The sequence below is a fragment of the Rhea pennata genome, chromosome 25 (genome assembly GCF_028389875.1).
Source record: "Rhea pennata isolate bPtePen1 chromosome 25, bPtePen1.pri, whole genome shotgun sequence".
Lineage (NCBI taxonomy): Eukaryota > Metazoa > Chordata > Aves > Rheiformes > Rheidae > Rhea > Rhea pennata.
Window position 1 is genome coordinate 5,618,397 of NC_084687.1, and position 18,142 is coordinate 5,636,538.

The 18,142-nt window shown below is 48.6% G+C and overlaps 1 protein-coding gene across 2 annotated transcripts; it reads right to left on the minus strand.

Annotated features, from left to right (window-relative positions):
* Positions 1–8,822: 8,822 nt before the first annotated feature.
* LOC134150893 (Krueppel-like factor 15) lies at positions 8,823–16,816 on the minus strand. 2 transcript variants are annotated; one of them, XR_009960736.1, is made up of 4 exons: positions 16,079–16,816; positions 15,566–15,760; positions 12,943–13,037; positions 9,140–9,230 (listed from the first exon to the last, which is right to left on the minus strand). XR_009960736.1 is itself a non-coding variant. In XM_062595057.1 (2 exons), the coding sequence occupies exons 1-2, from the start codon at positions 12,928–12,930 to the stop codon at positions 9,053–9,055; spliced, it is 1,134 nt and encodes a 377-aa protein (XP_062451041.1). In that variant the 3' UTR covers positions 8,823–9,052. The 2 variants fall into 2 exon arrangements, 1 of the variants encoding a protein (XP_062451041.1); XM_062595057.1 differs by lacking the exons at positions 12,943–13,037; positions 15,566–15,760; positions 16,079–16,816 and adding an exon at positions 11,975–12,930 and having other exon boundaries at positions 8,823–9,230.
* Between the last annotated feature and the right edge of the window lie 1,326 nt (positions 16,817–18,142).

Consider the following 18,142-nt stretch of genomic DNA (forward strand, 5'->3'; position numbering starts at 1 on the left):
ACTAGTATTTGGTCAAACCTCTCTCTGTGCCACTCTGCATCTTTTTATATTGTGCTTCATTCCAACACCTCTCCTCCTGTTTAGAGCTTTCTTTTTGTCCCACACCAAAGCAAAAAGAAAAGAGGAAAATGAAATCCTGTTCTCCGTCAGGCCCTTCCAGTAGAGTTGCTCACGGGAGGTTTGCCAACATCTGCATGTATGTATCTCAAGCAGAGATAAATTATTTTGTTTGGGAAAGGGCTAGCACCTGAGTTTACAAATCTCATGAGGGCAGTTCTCTTGAAACCAGGTGGTTTCCCCAAGAACCCCTGTAGCCTTTGCAGCAATAAACGACCTGGCAGTCCAGTACACAGGATGGAATTTTCTTCCAGCATTTGGTACCAACTATCACTTGCAGAATGGCAGCAGTGATAGAGCTCTGAAACATAAGCATTTCCTAGAGCAGAAACAGCAACAACTGCTGAAGCAACACACACTTCACCACCGAGTACACATCTGCACTGCACCCTGCTCACAGGAGACTTGCATTTCATCCAGATAACAACTACACACATCCAGTGCTTTAGCACACATATAAGACTGAAACGGGCTCCTAACACAATTTGCAAGGCATTTTTCAGAAGCTGAGAAATTCGTTTCCATCTTTTCCATTAATATACACTGAATCAAATGTGGGGGGGGGAGGGAGCAGAATTAAGGTACAGGCATTATCTTGGTATCAGGGATATAAATATCAGAAGGATATTTGTAATGAACAGGTTCTAATTAGAACCAGGATCATTAAAAATAGCAGAGATCCATCTCTGAGTGCAAGTCTGAGTTTCCAGATTTTACAGCAGCTTAACTCTAGATTATTCCCTGGCATTGTTTTCACTTGTAATCAACAAAATCAATTAGCATATTTTTTTTTAATTACCTTAGCACTCATTTCAGAGCTAATGCAGAGGTGCTAAACAGACAGCACAGACTACCCTGAGAGGTGGGCAGTCCCAAGCAGATTTACACAGAGGAAACAGCTAGACACAAACTGACCCTAGCATCCAAATGGCCTAAAGGGCTTCAGCTACAGCTGCACGAGCTGAGGGTAACTCCACTGAGTAACAGTCAAAAAAGGAATTTACTTTTTTAGTGCAACAGTGAATTTCCCACTTTGTGCAACTCATTTCGTTCTGCTTTCCTTAACATGGGTTTGCAGACTGATCTGGGGGTGCTTCTACCTTAGCATCACAGGGGGTGAAAATATAAACAAGGCAAAGCAATGGAATAAAATGAGGCTGGCAACACTGCAGAGTTTAGAAAAAGCTCATACGCAAAGACATTTTAAAAGGAAGCAGACAGCAGATAAAGGAAATCAGATGGTTACATTTCTGCTGGGATTGCTAGGAAGGCTTAATCAGAGCGGGGCTCCTGAAAGTAGTTTTGTCCAGACAGACGGCTACGAGTTCTGAGGCAAGGGCAGAGTCGTGAAGTGATATGTAACTAAAAGTTCTAGGAAAATACAGGAAAACTCAGTAAGAGAAGTGCAAAGATTTTCAAAAGCACTGACTTATCAAAAAAGAGAAATCTTACAGTAAGGGTCTGACTTCACAGTCATATGATATTTGGCTTGAGATAATTAAGGGAGGAAAGGGGAAAGTGGAGGCATCAGGAAAGCCAGCAAATTATGCAACAGCTAATCAGATGCTAATGAAGCCCGGTTGCATAGTTCAGAGGTGCCTGTTCTAATACAGTGCCTAACTCTGAAATCGAGCTGGTCAAGAGTACTAGAAATCTAGAAGTCACCAAATAAGCAAGAAAGCACTAAGGGGCTTCATGCCTCATTAGCAAGAGGGTACATTCACAAGGGAAAAGCTGATAGACCAAGGAAGGGTTGTTTGTTCATTTTTAAAGTTTCACAGTGAGAATCCATGAATTTCTCCCCCAGGAGACACGCTTTCAGGAAGCCTAACATTTAAATGCCCCCTCGGCTCACTAAGGCATGAAAGTTTGCAGCGTCGGCACTGCGTACTAAAGCTCTCGTGGTATCCCCGGCGGTGAAAGGGGGGATGCGAGGCTCCTTGCTCACTTTCAGAAGCATCTCACGAAAAAGCTGGGTTCCTGGACACAGTGAGAAGAGCAACGTAAATTACGCAGAGAGGCACAGCGGGAAGGTCCAGCTCTTTGGCTGCGAACCGGCTCCGTTTCCGTGCAGAAGCAGCTCTAACAGAAAGGGGCCCGAGTGCTAGTTTGCCTGCGAGGCCTAGATGGTGCTAGTCATCAACCCGACAGGTTTTACAACAGGAAATCCTGCTGTCACTAGGTTTAGAGCAGCCTCCAACCAGGCTCTCAGCCCACAGGAAAACCGCTGCTTTGTGACCCTGCCACGGGCTGCTGGGGCCCAGCTTCCTACGGCAGGTGAACACCAAGCTCCTCGCAGAGGTGCCATCCTCCGCGTCCGAGGACGCAGCAGCACCTGCGCACGCAGCAACGCCGGCGCTCTGAAGGTGCTGCAGGATGCTGCGCGACGCGGACTGCTGCAAGGCGCGGAGCTGGGCCCATAAGTAACAGCTGCCTTTGCTGAAGAGACTATCTGAAAGCAGCACCTCAAAGAAGATGGACAAGTAAATCAGTTCCCCTCCTCACATTACTGACAGCCTCGCAGTGTATTTCTCAGACCCTGTGAAGCCTTTTTGCGCTCCAGCTTTTCAGTTGCCCACGTTTTCATTGCAGAAATCAGTTCAGCTTCTACTTTGCTGAGCAAGACATGCAGTGCCCAAGTCACACAACAACTGTTAATATTCAAAGTTACACTCAAGGGTTCATTTAGAAAAGTGCAGAATTACCTGGTTATGTACAAACTTCACTATGCAGCTAGGAAGTAGATATAGCAGGGAAAAGCTTTTTTTTTTTTTTTTTTTTTTTTTTTTTTTTTTTTTTTTTTTTCTCTCTCTCCAAAAGAGCATATCTCCACCAACCCAAATAAGCCTGGAGGTGGTTTCCGGTGCTTACGAAAGCTGGGCCATAAAGCTCTGCACCAGAGGATCTCTGTTTATTGCACAATGCTCTCAGACTAATTTCCAGTGTTTTATCTTCCTTTTCCCTACTTTTGTCCAGTCCCCTATGTGAAGTTCCCACACCCTAGGACCTCACTAGATCTTTTCTTAGCCTGGTCCAGCAGCACTATCATAGCTGGTGACAATGCGACAAAGTTAGGACCCATCGTGAACATCTGACTAATGCCTAGAGTTCCATTTTGGAGCATGCCATTTCTGCAAATAACCCAAGGTCCGAATTAGAAGAGGTGAAGGAGCAGACTGTGCTGTGGTCTACGCGCCAAAGCAAGGAGCTGTGAAACTGCAGTTGGGGGAGGTCAGAGAGAAACTAGTGTAACTCACAGAGAAAAGCCAACGTTTCCAAAAATGAACATATTTGCAGGTGTCAAGCTCCATATCCAATTCTTCCCTCCCACCATGTGCTTCCTAAGCCAAAAAACCTCAGTCTTTATCTAGGTGGATTTTCCAGAAACAAGGGAAAGATAAACCTTTCCTTTTACCACTGCCCAGTTCCTGGACCAAATAGCAAGAGAAGGCTCTACTGACTAGATACCATCACCTCCAATCCTCTCTCCCACAGAGCTTCATCCAGCCCCGGTCCACCAAAGCACATTCTGTGCATCGTAATGAGTCCTGAGGCAGACTGAACAGTGATTAATCACATCAGCTGGGAATCTTCTCCCAACAGCACAGCCTAGACAAAACATTGGAAAGCAAACTGTTTTACCTGCAGAGAGGAGTGGAGAACAGCTCCTAGGAAAGAAGGAATCTTGAAAACAATCTGTCTGAAGGCCATGCTAAAAAAAAAGCACCCAATATGGAGTTGCAATAACTAAGCGCTACAGAGGAAGTGACCAAGAGAAGGCAATCACTTAGTCTTATTTCTACAAAACAACATTCTTCCTCCTTAAGCCTTCTAGGAAAAGACTTGTGCCTCCTTGGAAGCTGACTGTGAAGCAGCAAGCCATCCAACACGGCAAGGCCAAGTCAGCTGAGCCAGCTGTTTTGTTTTAGCTCGTTTCTTCTTCAGGCTTCACTGCATCCTTTAACCTCTCTGTTCCCAGGGCAGCAGCCCCTAGGAGCTCAGCCAGGTGCCTGCTCACAGCCTGACAGAGGGGAGAAGCAAGCAGAGGCATCAGATGGGAACTACTGCATTAGCTGCAGCACAGGGCCACAATACACCCTGCTCCTTTTCAAGGAAACTTTGAGCTTTAATGCTTAGCCATGGCTCCAGCAGAGTTTGAATCACATCAGCTCTTCACGCCAGGATGCATGCAAGCAAACAAAGGGCTCTTGTCCCTTTTGCTTGCAGCCTCAGGCCCAAGAAGTGCTGTTGAGCCACTCGAGGGTTAAAGCCTTGCTGATATGGCTGGAAACGTTTTCCTCCACCTGTTTCACGTTACAAGGTCTGACCTTTTGTTAATCATGGGCCTCCCAGAGGAGGGAGGGCAGAGAAAGGATCTGGCCCAGCTGGTGGCTGGCTCCTGCATGACGAAGGAACAGTGGGCTGCTTCTCTTTGCTCCTGAAAACGTCTGCCTGTTTTCCAGGAGTACGTAGTGTGCTGGCGCCTGTGCAGCCTCACGTGTAGAAAGGCCCCTTCCTGTTCTTCTGAGGAAACTCAAGACTCCAGTTTGCTCACTGCTACAAGCCAGATTCTGCTGCTTAACTATCCCAGGAGAAGGAGAAACTTGGCCAAGAACTGCATTTGCCCCAAATAAGACAGGACACGGGAAGGGAGAATCATCAATAAAAATCCAATTCTGATTTTACTGGGACAAAAAGAAAAAGAAAACATCCCACAGAGCTACAAGCCAACCTAGAGACGCGTTTCCAAACAGGCCTTAAATCAAACTCAAGATTTGCCCTGGCCCTCCTCTAATTGCTCATACAGAGGGGACGGGCAGCCCGCGCTGGCCAGCGAGCACTGCCTGGGCTGCTGCTTGGGAATTTTGGTGCCTGCTACCTACGATGCTACAGATCAAGGGCTCCGCACTGAGCACTGCTGTAACCAGAGCCACAGCTGCAAATTTAGAAACATTGTCTGAATTCCTCTTTGTGCTTTCCTACATCCTGCCCTGCTACAATTCGTCTGCTTGCATTTAATTTTGTAAAAAGCCCTGCTTAGCAACCTGACAGCCTTTTCACTTCAAGCACAAGACAACCAGCTCTTCCCATTCCCCCTCCACCAACAGGGAAACCATGGCAGGCACGTGGCCCAGTTTGCTTAACAGCACCATCTGGGACCGAATCACGGTTATAATCCAGCAGCCCTGGTGACACGAGAACTAGATATACCTCTTGGCAACATGAGTTTATTTTTGTCAATAGGAAGACAAAAATGTCCCACTCTTCATCCCCTCCTGCTGTCAGAGATTTCATTTGTAGCTCAGCAAAGCCAGTTTCTAGTGTGGAGTTCCAACCTCACTGGAACAAAGGACTGGTAATTACAGAGCCTACAAGAAACCTTCTAAGCCATTTATCCAAAGTCCCCAGGGGGAAGCAGGTGAGACTATAATACACATTGTGCAAGAGATATGTATCTAGGGTATTTTATTTTATAAAAATCTCTCCCCTCCCTTTGCGGTCTGTTTAAAAGGAATGGCAAAACAGATCAGTTAAGCTGCAAGTCACCACCGCCAGTGCTCCCAGCCTGGTCTTCCCCAGCAAACACACCCCTGGGACTGCCTGGGCTGCAAGGCAGCTGCTTAGCAAAAGAGCTGCTGGAGAACAGAGAACCGCCTCAAACTAACAGCGGGCGCAGCGCGTCCTGCTGCATCGTTTAGAAACACGCAATCACCCTAGTCGCCTTCGGCTGCAAATGGAGGGAGGCAGGATGAGGCAGGTCCAAAGGGAACAGAGAGTGCTGTGAGAGTCTGGAGCAAGGGAGAAGAGCAAAGGGGAACAGATAAAAGCACAAGACAGGCATGAGTCATGCTGGCATCCAGCCTGCAAAGAGGGCCCTCAAGGAAAGGGAGTATGAAGTAAATTCCTAGCCAAGCAAAAATCCACCAAAACAAAAGCCAACCAAAAATAGGCTCTCGCATACCTGTCTCCTCTGGCTCATCATTAAAGCTTCAGCATTACATGGATTTAGGTTGCGTCTTTTGCTGGCATCTGGTCTTGGCTGGCCAGGCTGGGCAGAGGTGTGCTGGAGACACTCACTCACTCCCCTAGTTCAAGGGGGAGGTTCAGAAGCCAGCTCAAGGCACAGGTCTCCAGCTAATCACTGCAAAAGCCACCTTCCTTCCCCAGACAGGAGAACACTCAGCAATCAACACAAGGGTTGCAGGTCTTAAACAACTCTGCTTACACGGGAAAGAAACTTTGCTGCAGGCAGCTCCTTTCCATTCAGGCAATCCACACCTACCCACTTATGAGCTAAGGATGAAGGCGCTTGAGCAGGGATCCAAAAACCAACCCTCCCAGACCTTTGGGGAAAGCTTGGATCTGAAGTCAAGCAGCATGGCTCCAGCTATGTCTATTGTAAACCCTGCTCTCCCGCCTGGGGATTAGGAAAGCAAGCAATGCAGGTGTTCTCCAAGAAACACGCAACCCATGCACGCCAGCTCTTTGGAAACATAACAGAAGAACCATTAGTTACAGCTCACACTGCAGCTCTTGCAGCTGGGTAAGCCACAAGTCGGTTCCCCACTATGCTGCTGCTGGAAGGTAGCCAGCAAGCCTTCAGCTGCTAGTCTGCTTGTTTTCAGAATAAAGAATCCGAAACCCAAGCCAGCTTTTAGTAATGTCTCTCTCCTTTGTGGAAACATCATTTCTGCACACTAGAGTTTCCACTTTAGAGAAACTTTTGCTGTTCATAGAGGCCAAAAACATGGGGGAAGTGGACCCTTCTCTTTGGTGCTTATACAGCACCCAGCATCACTAGGTCCTGTGCTGTGATCATTGCAGCAGGAGAAACAAGTTCCTTTTTACTCATCACAGGGCCCCCTGGCACCCTGGAGAACCTCACTGGCGGAAAGTACCCCATTCCATTTGTGTAGCAGCAGCAGCATCTCCTTCAGGGACAGCATTAACCATCCCAAAATATTCTAGGCTACCAATACATCCAGGACTTTCAGGTCCCTTCTTCCTTTCCCTGAAGTCACACTGGGCTAGCTGCTGAAAGCTGCAACAGCTCCAGACGCTGTGCTGAGAAAGGAGTAGCCACCAGCAGCAAACTTCTTCAGTGACACTACATCTGTGGGATGCATTTTTCAAACCACTTCACAAACTTAAGTTTCTCACACAAAAGTGTTATCAGTCCCACCTTATAGACAGCATACAGGGGACACAGAGGAAGTAACTTAATCTAAAGCCCTAACATGTGGCTGAATTTGTACAAACCTAGGTGCAGTCTCAGGGTGGGACTCCCTCCTTCCTTTCCACTGAAGCTGTTCTCTGTAGGGAGGCTTGACAGCAGTTCTCAGAGATACTGAACAGGGAACACAGGTTTGCACCAGCATATAAGGGAAACCCTTTCTCCCCTTCATGTCTTTTAGAAATGCCCTGAAATTGGGATCCTTGTTTGGTATCCCATTCTGGAATGCTTCTACCAACCCTTAGAGTAGGACACAATAGATATCCCTTCCAGTATGGCTTTTTCTCTCTCTAAAGTCATCACTCAAAAAGGGCTCAAATGATCAGAGAAGAACCTCTTCTGCTGTACAGACATTCTCTCTACAGAGGGAAAGAGTTTAGCCCATTTTCCTGTCCTTTTTTTGGGTATACCCCAACATTCCTCACCAAAGATAGCTCAAGAGCTACTTGAGACAAGTGCATGAAGACCTACCCTGGAAGAGCAGTGAGGCAACAGCAGAACTCCACAAGCCCACCTGAGCTGAAAAGAGCCCACAGGCACTACACACCAGCTTGAGGCATGCTGGCAAAGTCATGTAGAAAGGGCACAGTGCCTGGCTTCGCAAAGGGCACAACCACCTAGCTCAAACTCCTGACGCTTATTCTTTGTTTGTACAAGCACCTAATTCCCTCCCAGATGTTTGCAGAAGCTTTGGAACTTGGAACAGTAGCAAGGAGTTGGCCTTTGATTAACCAGAAGTCAAACACAGAGAGGACATCAGCCACCTGCAAGCCACACTGCTCCCTCTGAATGGTGTGTACAGCTCTCCTGGGGGTCTGTACACATCAGTGTCTGTCCACACCGATGTTCCTCCACACTAGCATGTGAAAAAGGACTTTGCTGGTTCTGCTTGCATTTCTCTTGATCCACTTTCAGCATGTACCATACTGAGTAAGTTGAGCAGAGACACTTCCCTCCTCACACTGTGGCTGTAACGTTTATTGCAACGTCACACTTCCCAAGGGCTCTGGTGCACCACATGCTCGTCGGGTGAAAAAACACCGATACAAAAAAAGCAGAGTTATGGACAACACCGCATGTAGATCACACCGAGAAAGCCATTGCCAATGTCTGCCTTCAATCCACCCAACATCTTCACAACACCCAAACACACACCCGTCCATGCACCTGGGCAGTTCTGCCCACCTTGGCATGCCAACCTGCCAGACAGGCTCACAGGTTTCTGAGCAAATCCAGCCAGGAGGAATCCTTTCTAGCTGCCCTGGCAATGCTGCAGGCCAGCGGCTAAAGGATGGTAGTGCAAATCACAGCTATGGCAGCCAGGGGAGGCCCCACAGTGGGGATGAAGAGCTGTAAACCAGTTCTCACCTGTCACACTGCAGGAGGCAGATCCTGTGCAAAGAGACCTTGTAAAGCCATCCTCTGCCCCAACACCAATTTCCCTACACATACACACACAAACGCACCCTGATTAACTTGGATTTCCATCACATATATTTAGAAGACACACAACAGTACCAGTACCACAGGCCCTGAACTGAAGCCATCCTTGAACAGAGGTAAAACACTGGGTCTTCTACATCTGTTAAAGGAAAGGAAAGTCATTTCCCCCCTTCATAAGAACAGTGGTGTTGGCATTTTCTTTGCCTGGCTCCTGGGCCTCCTGAATGTAGCCTCACAAGGCAGGATGAGCAGCAAGGCTTAACTCCTGCTGCCACCCCAAACTGTCCAGTGGCTGCGCTGCTGGCCACGGTGAATCTTCACGTGTTTTGCTAAGTGGTCACTGCGGGCAAACTTCTTCTCGCAGGTGGCACATTGGTAAGGCTTGACACCGGAGTGGGAACGCTTGTGACGGGACAGTTCGTCTGATCGAGAAAACCTGCAGGAGAAGGGAAGCATGGTGGATCCAGCATTCGCTGACAGACAGCACAGGAAACACAAGGACCCTAGCAACTGGGAGGCTGAGGTGCATCTCTGCCACAGACTCTTGATTTGACCCTGGGTGAGTTACTTTTCTTCTGCTCTATCCAATCTAAGAGCAAGGCACACAGGTACGCCAGGCTCCTGCTCGAGGCAATGGAAAGAAATACACACCTCCAAGGGGAATTCAGAGATGGGGGAAAAGAATTCACTCATTGAGGTCTTCAGGTCTTTACACTGATCTTAAAGGACAGTGTTCACCTACTTCCTTCCTTCCTTCCCCCAAAAACCTCTTTTGGGGGCATCAGCCCAGACTGGCAGTAGCTACAGGGCGTAAAGGCTTTACTGTCACTTTGCATATCCAGCCAGGAAGGGAATCACTGCTGAGAGAAGGCTTGTTTTTCCTGAGAGAGCACTGGTTCTACTTGCAAACTGTGAGCATCCCTTTGTTTCTCAGCGTGGCAGAGATTTCTCACTGTCAGCCAGGGCTGGTTGAAGAGAGAGAGGCAGTCTGTGAGCTGACTTAAACACCAAGCACAAAGGAGGAAAAGTGAATGCAGCCAGCCTCCAGCAGAGGAGCAGAGGTTTCCATGCAGAAGCAAGCTAACTACTGTTCTGAGGATGCAGTAACAAGGGCCACATAGATACCCGAAGTGTTCATGCTGCTTGTCTGTGTAATTCACACACCTGGAGCAGATCAGCTGAACAGCCTGGAAAATCCCTTTAACCACATGCATGTCCCCACTTAAATCTCCTACCCTATCTTCTACTTGGTACAAACAAATCCACACCTGGGCGGACCTGCAGCAAGTGAGCAAGTTGATCTGAGCTTTTAAGAGTGCCGCCTCAAATGGTCCCAGTATCACAAGGCCTGGGAGCTGCTGCGACTTTAGCGTGCTTTGCACGTCTGAGTATCCAGGGAATGTTGGAGAGGAGGACTGGGTAGTATTTATCCCAGTTCTGCCTCTAAGGAGCCAACACAGATGGAAAGGTTTTTCGATCTGGCTGAAACATGCATATGCAAGGCACTTCAGATATAACCCCAGTCTTCTAGCAATAGGATTTCAAGTTCACACCTGATATAGTAAACACTGCGCCTACTCAAAAAAGGCTTTGTGAAAAGTAAACGTGTCCCAAGGCCATCTTTGGATCTTCCATAAGAAACACTGACTTCTCTCCAGCTTTGCTGTAAGAAAAGAGTTACAAGGTCTCTGCTCCTCACAGTAAAGAGAGCAAGGGGAAATGACATACAAATTTACAGTTGGAGCCCCATCTAGAGAAGGGAGCACAGTCTTGGGAACCTCATCTGCAGCTGTGTATGCTGCTAACCGTATAACTGCTCCCACGGAGGGGGAGGGCAGGGCAATATGTGAGGCAGAGCACAGTAATTCAGCCGACAGCCTGCAGGCTGGGTCGGTCCCTCTTACAGGGTGCTGTGGTACCCGCAAGCACCATCCCCCCCTGCCCTCCCAGAGAAAAAAGCTGTTCAGGCTGACTGCTGGGCTGGGATCAGATGGAGGAAAAGGCAGGTGGCCAGGTAGGGAGCAGGGCTGATGCTCGTGCAGTTGCCATGCTCCCTTTCTTCCATCCCTGGACTTCTCAGTCAGGTGCAGCAGGATATGTTCAGCAGCACTGGTTGGTATCAGAAAAGGATCTGATGCTTATAGACATCTGCTGCAGGGGTAGGTGAAACAGGGGCACAACTGCTGATGGCAAAGGAACAGCAGCCTGGCAAGAGACAGTCCCAAAATTCAGATTTAGTCTCACACCTTCTGAAGTTTCACTACCCCAGGACAGAAGCTATAACGCACCATCTGGGTAAACACAGCAGCAAGCGTATGCCAAAGCATTGCATAAGAGACCAGGAGAGCTCAGCACTGCCAGCACCAGCTTTCTTTGTGATACGCTTTGAGATCTGCTGATGAAAGGTGCTACACAAGACCTGAGGACTATTAACCCCTCTTGCCAAAGGCTGCACTGAGGATCCTGCCCCCAGGACAGGTATGCAGTACCAGGAAGAGAACACCAAAGCATAAAAAATTCAGAGAAGCGTAGTAAGACTGATTAAGAAGCAGAATTACTTCAGGGACTGGAGACAAAAGAAAAGAACGACCATCACCATGTACAGAGCAAACAGAAGTAGAGCAACATGGATAAATGCTATAGGCCCATAGGTATCTGAAGGATATGAGCAACTAGGGCAAGCAAACAGCAAGAGAAAGTAAAGTTATGCTAAATGTACACAGAACTATGTAATGGCTCCTCAGGAAGCAGCAAATTCCTATTATCTAGGACAAATATTAACAGAAAAAGCCATTTTTGTAGCCCAACTACAGAAACTGTCCTGAAATAGCCAAAGAAAGAGTGCAAAGCCCTAAATTACTTGGGAAGAGCTGGATTGCCAGAGGGTATTTAGGCATCCAGTTCATTTTTCAAGGGAGACTTCTGAATGTTCGGTAGAGGGTCAGATGTGCTTCTCTAGCTGGAGTTGTTCAACACTTCAGATTAAGTGAAAACTACCCAAGCTGTCTCAAAAAACTTTTCTCCTCCAGTCCTCCTTATAGCTCTCATCTCTAAATCATTTGGTAAAGAAAATTTTAGCCTGGATTTTCACTAGATGAAAGCTCTCCTGAATCCTGACAAGCAACGAGAGACCTTTGGCAGGGCCACCCGCTCGCACGGAGGCCTGTGGCTTCTACTTACCGCCAGCCACAGTTGGGCCAAGCACAAGTGTAGGGTTTCTCCCCAGTGTGCCGCCGGAAGTGAGCCTTGAGGTGGGAACTCTTGGTGTACATCTTGCCGCAGCCTGGGTGCGTGCACTTGTGGACGCGGACGAGGGAAGGGGAGGCTTTTTGAAACTTGGGGGTTACCTCCACTTCCTGCATGTTTCCTGGAGTCCTTGGTTGCAGGGCAGCTGGCAGGGGAGCAATTTTGACATACTTTTGGTCTAAGATGGGCACGGGAGGCTGGACCTGAGGAAGGAGGGCCAGACTTTGGCCCTGCAAGCTGATAACCAACTGGGCCACTCTGACACTACCTGTAGCACTTTGTACTAATGAGCTCCCACTGTCCACCTGGAGAGGCTGGATTTGGAAGATAACAGGAATGTTTCCAGCAGCTACTGCCTGACTACTACCATCAGTTGTCCCTCCAGACAGGGCAGCATTCAACATGTCTCCTTCTTTAACTATCCTGGACACAGGCTGCTCCCCAGAAGTGCCTAAGCTGATCTTGGATTTGATCTCAAGCTTCCCTCCAGGCAGGAGATGCTCTTTTGCTTCATCTTTGAGAAACTCAGCCTTCTCCCTCAGGAACTCCTCAATCTCCTCCAGGGTGGGAATAAAGTCCTGGGAAAGACTGCTGCAGAAGTCAGGCAGCTTGAGCTGAGACTCACAGACAGTGACTTGGGGTTTTGCATCCTCCCCCTTTGCCTGGGACAGGTGGAGGGAGGTGCCTTCAGAGTGGTTGATGCTGCCTGGAAGGAGATGGCCAGAGCCTTCTGGGTGGCTAGAGGCCCTCTCACTGCCAGGCCTTGGCAGAAGGGATGGTGGCATGTTGCTCTGTAGAGCACTGGCAAAGCTCTCTAGCTGTGGGGAGCTGGCTGAGCCGGTCAAGGAACCTGAAGAGGTTAGCAGCTCTTTGCAACTCACAGAGATCATTTGTTGACTCACTTGCTGTGTCCACAATAAGCTCTTGGCTCAGCTGGATCAGAAGCCTTCGCAAGAGCTCAACTGGGACTCCTGAGGCTGTGAAAGTCTTTGCCCATCTGCAAGTGAACACCACCAAGGTTATTTCCAAATTAAAAACAAATCATAAAACCTCAAACTTTGAATAAGATTGATTGTACACTAGAAAGAGAACATCAAAAGTAGTCAATGGTTTTTGCTCATTTTTAAAGATTCCATTGTTCAAAAAAAAAAAAAAATCTACTGACCATTTTCTTGCAAGAAAATCCAAGAGGCTGCAAAGTGCTAGATTCCTCCCAGAAGCAAATTCTTCTGGCAATAATACCCTACAAAACATTTCACATTCTTCCACCTAACTCCCTGTTACACCTGCCAGAGGGCAGGTATGCACTGCTAGATGGCAGAGAGGATGTCTTGTGGCTTACAATGAGGAGCTAATCATGGTCCAAGAGAGGGTTGCGGTTTCTCCACACTATAAACATTGGTATAACCACAACCTAATGCAGACCTATCCAATCTGGATTACAACTAACTAGTTTGGGAGCTGATAACACGACAACCAGGCTGCCAGAATGCCTGGGGCTCTGTGCGAGCACCAACTGGAAGTATTCACCAGCAGCCATGCTGCTGTGGTTACCCCAGCGACTGATACCTGAACGGGTAAGTTTAAAGCCAGCCAAAATCCACCCAAGCTGCAGTCGCACCTTTAGAAAGCGGCGCAGAGAGACTGTCTGGGCTAACAGGGCCCTTTGAGACACAAACATCACCTTTCTAAACAGATTTAAAAAAAGACCATGATACCTCCAGGTTAGACCCATGCAATCTGTTGAAGAGACTGGTCTCCCACAATTCAGTACATCAAAACCCACAGGTTCTGCTGCTGCTCATATGGTTAATGTAGTGTCAAAGTGTCCACCGAGCTCTGCACAGCAGGGCACTATCCCTGCAGGAGGGCAGCTTGGGGACTGTGCGCTGCTTCTGCAACACCAAAACCACCCAATGAAGGCACAATTTTTCTACTCATATTTCTAGACTTTCAGTGCAGACGGTGAGTTTCCAAAAGAAAGAAATTGTGTGCCAGAGTCACTTATGAACCTTCTCCAGGAGAAATGAACCCGTAAGATTTCTGCATAGCTGTAAACCAGTCAAGCCAGTCCTTATGATCACTGTTTCCTCAGGGTCCTGGGAGCTGAGAAAGGAAATTTCTGAGAAGCATTCTGGATTTAATATAAAGGCTCTGCTCTTTAAGAAGAAACAATCTTCACATAGTTCAAAATCTGCTAAGAGCAAGATGCTGCATTACTCAGTGCCATTTGCAATGCTGCCCACAATCTGTCTCCAGCACAACTCTACATCAGCATTTCATGCTAAGCAGAGGCCAACACTACTCATACATGAGGCGAGAATGATGTTTGGGCCACCCTCCACTTTCAGGTTTTCATCCCAACACAGACTCATACTCTGAACCATCACTTTCAAAGCAATACCGTGTCCCACCCTTTCCTCTAACCTGTTCCAATTTTATGATCTCTTTCTGGTCTCTGCTTCTCTGACCCTCTCTCATCACCTCCTTCCATATGCTTCACGGACTCAGAAAAGTCTCTCCCCCTCTGACGACCGTACACTACTGTTTTCTTCTTCCAGAAAGTCTTCAAAGCTGGTTTTCCAATTTGCTCTCCTTGCAAAGCAGCTCAGGAAGTCTCCATTCCTTCAGTATGCCCCCACGACAAGTGAATGAGACTATCAACTCCCTAGCACAGAAGCTTCATTGAGTACATACCTTGCAAATACAGAATGAGCAGTTCTGTTGGGCTAACAATGTAAAAAAAAATAATAATAATAAATAAAAATAAAAAAAAAAAAAGCATAATCAGAGGGCAGGAAAGATGGTCCAATGATTAAGCCACTAGATTTGGATTGAAGACCTGAGCAGGCCTTCTTGCTCTGATGCAGATTTCCTGTACAACCTGGAGGCAATTACTGGAGTCCTCAGCTCCCTGTCCAAGGATGGGCAAGAGTAACATCCTACCTCACTGGGCAGTGGGAAGGGGAAACGTGTAACCCTGTGGGGTGCTCCATTACTAACGGACTTTGCAAACACCTGTTAGACTTGTCAGTGTCTCATCAGTCCAAGGCACTTTTGCAAAACTCATGTCATCAGTACTGTTATCCCAATGGATTAAGACAATCTACTGCAAGAAAACAGAAACCAAACTTCAGCCTTCACTGAAGTATACGGTAAGGCAAGATCAACCCGATTTTCAAGCAACACGTAGCATTTCTATTCTTACTGTTTTTCAAATCTCTAAGAGCACTCAGTTACGCTATGAAATCAACAGATGTGCAGATTAAGCGCATGGAGAAAAAATGATTTGCCCAAGGTCAGCCAACAGGCAGGAGCTGGGAACTGAACTGAGGGTTACACTTTTCCTCTCCAGTCACTAAACAACACGGACACAAAAAGCATGTGTAACCTCTTCAGAGCCACGAGTGACATTCCTGCCGCCAGTGCAAAACCTTGACTCAGAAAAAACTTTCAGGGATGACAAGAACTAACATGCTAAGTAAGTATTTAAGGTGTTCACAATCAATGCTGCCTGTAGCATACCCATTAACAGAGGTGACAAAGGGATGCCCCATGCTGTGACCCAGCCACGGACAAGCTGAGGTTAGTGTGACACAGCTGCCCCAAAAAACCGCAGGTGGGCTGCAGCTGCAGAGAGCCACGGACCAGGCTGGAAGCCCCCGGTGCCGAGGAGCCCGAGGCTGGCGCACAGCCCAGGCTCAGCAAGCTCACTTTGTCCTAGGGGAAAAAAAAATGTTAAAACCCCCCCAACTCCTGGCTGCCCCTGGCCACTGTCTCCCCTGTGGCAGCCCCCGGGGAGCCCCTGTGCCCCCCGCACCCCCTTACCGCTCCCGTCCCTGCTGGCACCGCTGCTCCTGCCCGGGGGCGGCTCCCGGCCCGCCCCGTCGAGGGCTCGGCTCCGGCCGCCGGCCCCATTGGCAGCCCGGGCCCGGCCCGGCCCCCGCGAGGGTCACCCCGGAGGCTGGAGCGGACCTCCTGCGGCCCGCAGCGCAAAGGAGCGCTCCCGGACTCTACCTGTGATGGGCTCGCACTGACCCGTCTCCCGCTTTGTCCGAGTGCTCAGCCTGGTCCCGAGGAGATGCCTTGGACCTCTGCCATTGCCTATTAATTTATGCTGGGAACAGTCCAGACTTCTCCAACTGTTGAGAAGAAAAATCATGTCCTAGCAGGTAGGAACAGTAATGGCTGCTGCTAGCATTAGGAAACAGGTTTTCATTTCAGCAGGAGTATTTTGGCAAGGCCATACTGTTCAAATGCTGCACTGTTAAAGAGGTGCTTAAGATCTTCTCTCCTCGTTGTGGATTTGCAGACAGCCTGCAGCTTCACGGAGCAGAGTACTAGAGGCTGAGGATAGTCTTGGGGCTGCCTTTAACAGATAACACAGCCTGAGCCTAGCTCAGCCATTCAGGGGAACAGACTTGCAGGCCACTGGACACAGGCTTCTGGCAGCAGCAATACTTTGCAGGCACCCAGGGTCATCCTGAAACAGCTACTTTACCTTACGGCATCGCAGGAGCCACACACCCTAAAACTCAAAAAAGCACAGCAGTAACAAGAATGGCCACATGCTAGTCCATGCATGGGATAAAAACACTGATCAGAGAGAGGAATCATGTTGTCCTTTGCTCTCTCAAAGGATTTGTAGGCATTGATGGTAACATTTGAGGTTAGACGTGTCCAAGTAGAACAATTTTAAGGTTTTTGAAGGTTTAAGGTCTAACCTTACAGGAAAATGGTGTTTCTGGTTGTAATCTGCTCAAGAGATTAGCCTTGCCTTCTACAGCCAAGTGCCACAAAGCCAAGTAAGTTAGTATAAAATTTCTGTACTTTCTAAGCAGAATGAGAATTTTAACTTTTCACACACACACACACACACACACACACACACAGAGTAAAAGTGCATGGTCATTTGGAGAGAGTAGCTCATAGCTAGCTATTCCAGTGATATGCTAGTGTGCCACTGGGTGTCACTTACCCCCGTGTTGCAACATCACCGTCTCTGAAGTAGGTGCTGATAATATAGAAATTCCTTGCAGGGACCGGGAAAGATCCAACTCTTCAAAATCCGCAGATACTAACATACTGTGGCACTGCAAGGTTCAAGACTTTGACTTGCACCGTATCACAGAATTACTGGGGGTATCAAGAGGCAGCAATTCCTCCCCTGTGTCTGTACAGCACCCAGCGCAATAGGCGCGATGCTCATGCTGGAAGCGGATCGAAGCAAGTCACAGGCAACAGCAGCTGGCTCCGCGCTTCGTTGTCCCCCCCCGCCCCCCCCCAGTCAGCGGAGAAAGAGGTAAGAAACAGAGCCGGTCTCTCCTCGGGGCTGCAAGCAGCAGGTAGGCTGTGCGCTCGGAGATGCTGCTGCTGTGCAGCGCGGCGCGTCCTGCGGCGCCGCCGGGCAGAGGCGCGGCCCGCGGCCGGGAGCAGCTTCCACCGCCGGAGCGGCCGCGGCCGCGGCGCGCCGCGCTCGGGGCGCCGCCTGGCGGCCTCCGCCCTGCCCTCGGTCAGACCCACGCGGCCCGCCGGCTCCGCAGCCTCTTTATTTCCTCCTCCTCACAAACATTTACAACAGCCCTCCTCTTACACGGTATACAAAATATTGACTCTACTGAATAAATAAAACACGAGCATCTTGCAGACAGTATATGATCTCAAGGAAAAAAAAAAAAAAAAACACAGTATTGAAACCTCCTTCCTGAACCTAGAGATTCACCACGGAAGTCTCGCACTAGAAACCGCGAGCTGGCTTCTCCCCACCGCTCTCCAAATCCCCATCTCGCAACAAGGAAGGGAGAGGCACAGTGTGGTTCACCTGGGAGGAGCAAGGAGCAGTGCAGCTACTACCTGAAAACAGAAAAGCTCACAGCAACACCCTCTGAGGAGCTTGTACCAACACCTGTGAAGTGTACAGTGTAATCTAGTCCTAGAGAGATCTCTACATTCACACAGGTTTTATCAGCATGTAATAGATGCGCTTACCTTTACCAGAACATGCTTGTGTCCCTTGCTGGTCTATGTGATGCAGATGCAGAGAAACTGCTCTTAACAGAATCACACGAGGTTAGCCAGAAAGGACAACCTCACAGAGAAAGC

Excerpts from the sequence above, each read along its gene's own strand:
- LOC134150893 (XM_062595057.1), bottom strand. The coding sequence starts at position 12,930 with ATGATCTCTGTGAGTTGCAAAGAGCTGCTAACCTCTTCAGGTTCCTTG. Across the intron at positions 9,231-11,974 it reads TGGCCCAACTGTGGCTGGCG|GTTTTCTCGATCAGACGAAC; the intron begins GTAAGTAGAAGC and ends CTTCTCCTGCAG.